Here is a 7625-nt window from a genome sequence, read left to right on the forward strand (position 1 = left end):
TTGTTGTTTGGCGGGCCCGGGCTGGGGATTCGAACCCGCCACCTTAGGTGTATGTGGCTGGTGCCTTAGCCACTTGAGCCACAGGCGCCGAGCCAGCAACCTCAAAACTCTTGTGATTGTCCACAATGCCTGTCTATTTTTTTGTTGCAGTTTGGCCAGGGCTGGGTTCGAACCCACTACCCTCAGTATACGGGGTTGGCATGCTACCTACTGGGCCACAGGAGCTGCCCAAGTCTATTTCATTTTTTAATCCAACACTGAAAAATATAATTGTATCTACCATTTATTTATCTACCACTTTAAAATGTCATAAAGTTATTTTCTGTTAAAAATTTAGATACCACCAGCTGGGTGTAGTGGCTCATGCCAGTAATCCCAGCACTTTGGCAGGCCAAGGTGGACAGATTACCTGAGCTCACAAGTTCGAGACAAGCCTGAGCTAGAGCAAGACCCAATCTCTTAAAAAAAAAAGCCGTATGTTGTGCTGGGCGACTGTAGCCCCAAGCTACTTGGGAGGCTGAGACAAGAGAATCTCTTGAGCCCAAGAGTTAGAGGTTGCTGTGAGCTATTACACCAGGGTACTCTACCAGAGGCAACACAGTGAGACTCTGTCTCAACAACAACAACAAAAAAATTGGGGACAGCGCCTGTGGCTCAAAGGAGTAGGGCACCGGCCCCATATACCAGAGGTGGTGGATTTAAACCTGGCCCTGGCCAAAAAAAACAAATTAGATACCAGAACTAAAAACTAAAGCTTAATAATCTAAGTGAAGTACAAGAAATATTATTGATACCTTTTGTGATTATCCCATTAATTATGTATACTCACTTATATTGTAACCATTTTTGTTTTCACTATATACTTTCATCCAGTTTAAATTTATTTTTAATTTAGTGGTTTAAATATTAATAATCTGATAGTGACCTTTAGCTGTTACTCTTTATGAGTTAATATTTATAAAGCTTGACTCCGCACCTGTGGCTCAAGTGGCTAAGGCACCAGCCACATACACCTAAGGTGGCGGGTTTGAATCCAGTCCGGACCCACCAAAACAGTGACGGCTGCAACCAAAAAACAGCCAGGCATTTTGGCTGGTGCCTGTGGCCCCAGCTACTTGGGAGGCTGAGGCAGGCGACTCACTTGAGCCCAGGAGTTGGAGGTTGTTGTGAGCTGTGATGCCATGGCACTCTACCCAGGGGGACAGCTTGAGGCGCTGTCTCAAAAAAAAAAAAATTTATAAAGCTTAAAATAGTATGGCATGTAGTCATTACTCTACATAAGGGTTCATTGAATAATTTCAAAATATATAAAGCTCAGGCAGGGGCCAGTGGCTCAGGCCTATAATCCTAGCACTCTGGGAGGCCGAGATGGGCTGATTTCCTTAGCTCACAGGTTAGAGACTAGTCTGAGCCACAGCGAGCCCCCTGGGTGTTGTGGCAGACCCCTGTAGTCCCAGCTACTTGAGAGACTGAGGCAGGAGAATCACCTGAGCCCAAGAATTTGAGGTTGCTGTGAGCTATGACACTACGACACTCTACCAAGGGTGACAAAGTGAGACTCGGTCTCCACAAAAACAAAAAGATAGAACTCAACCTAGAATAATAAGACCTTGTCTCTGCAAATTATAGAAAAATCAGCCAGGTGTGGTAGCAGATATCTTTAGTTCCAGCCCCTTGGGACTCTGAGGCGGGAGACCTACTTGAGCCCGGGAGTTTGAGGTTTCAGTGAGTTATGACAATACCACTGTACTCTAACCTGGGAAACAGACCAAGACTCCATCTTAAAAAATAGAAAGGAGGGTGAGGCCTGTGGCTCAAAGGAGTAGGGCACCAGCCCCATATACCAGAGGTGGCAAGTTCAAACCTGGCCCTGGCCAAAAACTGCAAAAAAAAAAAAAAAAGAAAGGAAATAAATAGGGCTTACATGGTGTTTGTGTGGTAACTACATGTCCTTTTTCCTTCTGGCTAAAATTTTTTAGGTTAGTTTTCAAGTTACAAGTGTAGGTGATTTTTTTTTTTTTTTGTGGCAGAGTCTCACTATGTCACCTTCAGTAGAGTACCATGGCATCACAGCTCAGCTCATAGCAACCTTATACTCTCGGGCTCAAGCGATTCTCTTGCTTCAGCCTCCCGAGTGCTGGTACTATAGCACCCACCACAATGCCCAGCTACTTTTTGTTGCAGTTGTCACTGTTGTTTAGCTGGCCTAGGCTGGTTTGAACCCGCCCATTTCGTTGTATGTGGCTAACGCTGTAACCACTGTGCACCATGCTACGGGCGCCAAGCCACAAGAATAGGTGATTTTATTTATTTTATTTTTTTTTCTATTAGACCATAGCTGTGTACATTAATGCAATTATGGGGTACAGTGTGCTGGTTTTATATATACAATTTGAAATACTTTCATGAAACTGGTTAACATAGCCTTCACTGCATTTTCTTAGTTATTGTGTTAAGACATTTATATTCTACACTTAGTAGATTTAGCATGTACCCTTGTAAAATGCACCGTAGTTGTGGTACGACCCATTACCCTCCCTCCCCCAATCCTCTCCCCCCCTTTCCTCTTCATCTTGGGCTGTAGTTGGGTTATAGCTTTCATATGGAAGTGTGGGTGCTTATAAATTGGTTTCATAATAAAGCTGAGTACATTGGATACTTTTTCTTCCATCCTTTGTGTTGTTGTTGCTGTAGTTTGGCCAGGGCTGGGTTCAAACCCGCCACCCTCGGTATATAGGGCTCGTGCCCTACTCACTGAGCCACAGACACCATCCTTTTCTTCCATTCTTGATGCTATGCTGTCGGTGTAGGTGATTTTAAATCTGTACTCATGGAGATCTCAAAGATAATATGAAGTAGTTAGATTGAGATTTATAAGAATAATAATATAAATACTGGTTATTGAAATTTTGTCTACAATTCTTCAAATCCTTATTTTTGCACCAATATGTAGGTATATACTACTAATGATTTTTAACACAGGGCATTTGTGCCAAACTTCATTTTTCCTTTTAAAAATATGTAGGTAGAAGGGGAAGAGAGGAAGCACTTCAGTAAGCTCTCACCTAACAGGTGCACTGTAGGGTATATGGCATACCTCCTAAGTAAAGGACTCAACTACAGCTTGGAGTTACCTAACAAATGCAAAAAATGTAACTAACCGTATGTACCCTTATATTAATCTGTAAAAAACAAAAATAAAAATATATTATGGAGCTACAGTAATAAAAACAGTGTAAAACAGTATGGCATTAATATACAGACAGACATATAAGGCCAATAAGATAGAAGTGACTATATTAAAAAAAAATTAGGTAAATACACATACTATTTTTTTTAATGCACATATTTATTAACTTAGCATTTGGGCTTTTTGTTTGTTGTTTTATTTTTTTTTAGAGACAGAGTCTCACTCTGTTGCCCCAGGTTAGAGTGCCGTGGAATTATAGCTCACAGGAACCTCAAACTCCTGGGCTCAAGCATTCTTTTTGCCTCAGCCTCCCAAATAGCTGAGACTATAGGCACCTGCCATAATGCCCACAGAGTCTCACTCTTGCTCAGGCTGGTGTCAAACTACTGAACTCAAGCACACCACCCACCTTGGCCTCCCAGAGTGCTAGGATTGCAGGCATGAGACACTGTGCCCAGCCAACATAGCAGTTTTAATATATATATTTCCAAAGGCAATTTAAAATGTTAAGAAAGGCTTGGCACCTGTACCTCAGTGATTAAGGCGCTAGCCACATGTACTGGGTTTGGCAGGTTCAAAACCGACCTGGGCCTACAAGAACAACAATGACAACTACAACAAAAAAATAGCCACGTGTTGTGGTGAATGCCTGTAGTCCTAGCTACATCGTAGGCTGAGGAAAGAGAATCACTTAAGCCCAAGAGTTTGAGGTTGCTGTGAGCTGTGATGCCATGGTACTCTACCGAGGGCAACATAAACTTGTCTCAAAAAAAAAAGTTGGAAAATAAAACCAAATTAATATAAAATGCATTGTAAACAATATTAAAACTTTAGAAAAATTCAGATATAAGCATTTTACATGTTGTAATTAAAGAGCAGTAAAGCAGTGGTTCTCAACCTGTGGGTCACGACCCCTTTGGACTGTATTAAAGGTTCGTGGCATTAGGAAGGTTGAGAACCACTGCTTTAAAGTCCCATGCATTTCTTTTCAACTTCCCTTTCTTTTGTAATAAACCCTAGCATGAATTCAGGTGGAGTATGTGTGTAACAGGTGAGAGCAGATTTCATGTAAGTATAACATTGGAAAAGGAAATGCAATAGTAGAACCTTTGTTAAGTTGATTTTGTATAGAATGGAGGCACTTATGGAATAAGTCTTACCTGTTCATAGGCTTACCTTGATCTGTTTTGTGAGTCTGTTATGAAAAGCTGAGCTAGGTCATTATATTCCCTTTCTTGTGAATCCAAAGTCGAAGAAACAAATGTTCCGTTTGACAGATGTGGCCATATAAAGATAGGTGTGTACCAGGATACAAACCCTAAGGCCTGGCTCTTCCACAGATCCTGCTCTTCCTTAGGTTCCAGTTTACTAAGGTTTCTGTCATTCCTGAGACCAGGTTATTCAGCCTTATCTGAAGTAACTTTCAACTGGCATTTTTACATTATTCTGGTTTCTTTTTTTTTTTTTATTTTTTTGAGACGGAGTCTCAAGCTATCCCCCTGGGTAGAGTGCCATGGCATCACGCTCACAGCAACCTCCAACTCCTGGGCTCAAGCGAGTCTCCTGCCTCCGCCTCCCAAGTAGCTGGGACCACAGGTGCAGCGCCCGGCCATTTTTTTTGGTTGCAGCCATCATTGTTGTTTGGCGGGCCCGGGCTGGGGATTCAAACCCGCCACCTTAGGTGTATGTGGCTGGCGCCTTAGCCACTTGAGCCACAGGCGCCGAGCCTATTCTGGTTTCTTAATTGCACATTATGTCACTACTATGAAAATAAGCCTAAATGCAAAGTCTTGTTGTTTAACCTTACTTTCTATTTTAGATGTGTTATCTAAAGGTGTAGGTAAAGCAAAAGTTGAATGACTTTTCTAGCATTACTCAAATATAGTGGAACCTCTGTAAGTTGACCTACCAAGGGACTATAACAAATGGTCAACATATGGAGATGGTCAGTATAAGAAACTAGCCTCCTGTGTTGATATGATATGTACATGGCGCATGTCTAGTCTATGAAAATTAGGTCAACTTAAGGAGTTTTTCACTGTAAGGAGGTGATCAACTGGGAAGGTTCTGCTGTAATTCAAATAGTGGTTGTATATGTGAATTGTGGAACCATGAATCTGTATTTTGTCAACTTATGAGCATGTATTGTTTTTACATTACAAAATGCTTTGAAATCTTACTACTATGAAACTAAACACAAGTAATAAAAGTATGTTAATTGATAAAGCACTTTATAAAGTTTCTTATATAGCAAGCTTATTAAAATGACTGGCATGACTTTCAGGATATCTGTATACTATATTATAACATTAATAAACAGTAGCACTGTTACTTTAATCTTTCATGGAATTAACCATCTTATACATGTTCATCATTTGTTTTGTATTTTTTCTTTTTAATCTAGATGAGAAATATTCGATTATCTGACTTCACTGAATCCTTGAAAAAGATCAAACGCAGCGTGAGCCCTCAAACCTTAGAAGCATACATACGTTGGAACAAGGACTTTGGAGATACCACCGTTTAAGGGTATACCTTTGTTAGCCTGCAGAACATTTTACTTAATAGGAGAGCAATGCACATTCTTCAGTGAACAATTACTAGCTACAGAAACTCAGCCTAAGTTTACAGGATTTTTCAGAGTCTTACATATTTGTGCACCAACCTTGAACCAGATAACAAATTTAAATAAAAGATACAATGCGAATGGAATATTTTGTTTGTGAAGGCCTTCTTGCCTTGATGGTCATGGGTATCCCAGTGACTACTGTAAATTCGAGCACAACACAAACGGATTCTGGTCGTCTTTACCAATATAATCATAATGTAAATAATTTGTATATTGTGTTGCAGATGAAAGTATTCCAGAGACAGTGAATGGTAGAAGACACAAGAAGCTTTGGTTGTTTGTCTTCTTGCGGTTTTTTTTTTTTCCTGCTTTACTTTCCTACTTTTGTCTTAACTATGGGTGATTAGAATGCCCAAACACCATTAAGTTTCTAGCTTCTTTTTTGTTTGTTTTAATACATTTATTGTGCCAAATGAAATTTTTTCCTAAGTAACAGTAATAGGAAAAAATTATTTTGAGGGTTTTTCTTCATAAATCTGTAGACATTAGATAATTGTCCTGTTCTTTTCACTTTTTATTTTTCTATTACCTTGCTACCAAACACTTTAGAAAGCAATATAATAGCAACAATGTAATGGTAGAATAGAGAAGGTTTGAAGGGTTGAGTTACTCTGTAACATAACATGTAGATCTGTCCTCATGTGACCTGTATTTTTTTCTAATATATTTGTCAAAAATCTGCTGTTGACTGTTAACTTATTTCTGATAGAATTTATTTTCTGCTAGAATTATTCTAATATTGCTGTAAAACTGATTGCTGTATGAGAGAAGGGAAATACTCGAGAGTTAAGATATTTCTAATTTATTGCTTATTACTTTCTTACTGTTTACAGGATAATTATAAGCCAATGGAAATACCATCTTTTATTGTTAATAAGCATTAATCCCTTCAGTGAAACTTTAAAAAATACTGAATTTTTATACATTGCATACATTTTATAGGTTTCTTGTGCTCACTTTATTAACTAAAGAGTTCTAGTCTGTTGATCTGCATTTTGTTCCCCCCAAATGTACAGTAATTCTGTTTCATGTTTGTATAAATATGCCTGGATTTTTATTATGAAAATGTCATTGTAGGAAGTAGAGACTCATATCATGGCCTTTTAAAGATTGTAATAAAGGCAAATGTCTATTTGCCCTTAGTTTACTGGGTAAAAGTTTGTTTACAGAATTTTTCTTTGGTGCTTAAATGATGCTATGTAAAATGTCATGAATGGAAAGGAATAACTTTGCAGTAATGACAAAAATTTTTCACTTAGGAAAGATTTCTTTGTTTTTGAAAGAATACATTAAAATAAAACACCTGCCCCTAATAGAGGAGAATATTATAATGAAGACATCTTACATCCTTTTAGTTTCATTCTTGCTCCTGTTAAAAGCTTTTTAATTTTAGTCTTGCTCTTCTTGTTTTGTTTTGTTTGAGGCAGGGCTCTCTCTGTTTACCTGGCTAGAGTGCAGTGGCATCCTCATAGTTAACAGCAACCTCAAACTCCTGGGCTCAAGCAATTCTCCTACCTCAGACTAGGTAACTGGGACAATAGGCACATACTACAAAGCCTGGCTAATTTTTCCATTTTTTTATAGAGATAGGTTCTCGCTTTTGCTCGGGCTAGTCTCAAACTCCTTACCTCAAGCAATCCTCCTGCCTCAGCCTATCAGAGTGCTAAGACTCTTGCTTTTCTAAATTTTACTCTTATAGAAGATATATGATTTCTTAGGATCATACACCAGTTTTAGCCAGTGATTTATAACTTGAATCATATCTCTTCTTTTTTTTTTTTTTTTTTTGAGACAGAGCCTCAAGCT

At 38.9% G+C, this 7625-nt stretch overlaps 1 protein-coding gene across 2 annotated transcripts in view; it reads left to right on the forward strand.

Annotated features, from left to right (window-relative positions):
- SPAST (spastin) overlaps positions 1-6498 on the forward strand; it is a 62439-nt gene extending 55941 nt beyond the window's left edge. For both annotated transcript variants that reach the window (XM_003787512.3, XM_023511890.1), the window contains exon 17: positions 5595-6498. In XM_003787512.3, coding sequence (XP_003787560.1) covers positions 5595-5717 — 123 coding nt within the window. In that variant the 3' untranslated portion in view covers positions 5718-6498. The remainder of the gene's footprint in view (positions 1-5594) is intronic.
- The last annotated feature ends 1127 nt before the right edge of the window (positions 6499-7625 follow it).

The sequence above is a fragment of the Otolemur garnettii genome, unplaced genomic scaffold (genome assembly GCF_000181295.1).
Source record: "Otolemur garnettii isolate 467f Iridium unplaced genomic scaffold, OtoGar3 scaffold00022, whole genome shotgun sequence".
NCBI lineage: Eukaryota > Metazoa > Chordata > Mammalia > Primates > Galagidae > Otolemur > Otolemur garnettii.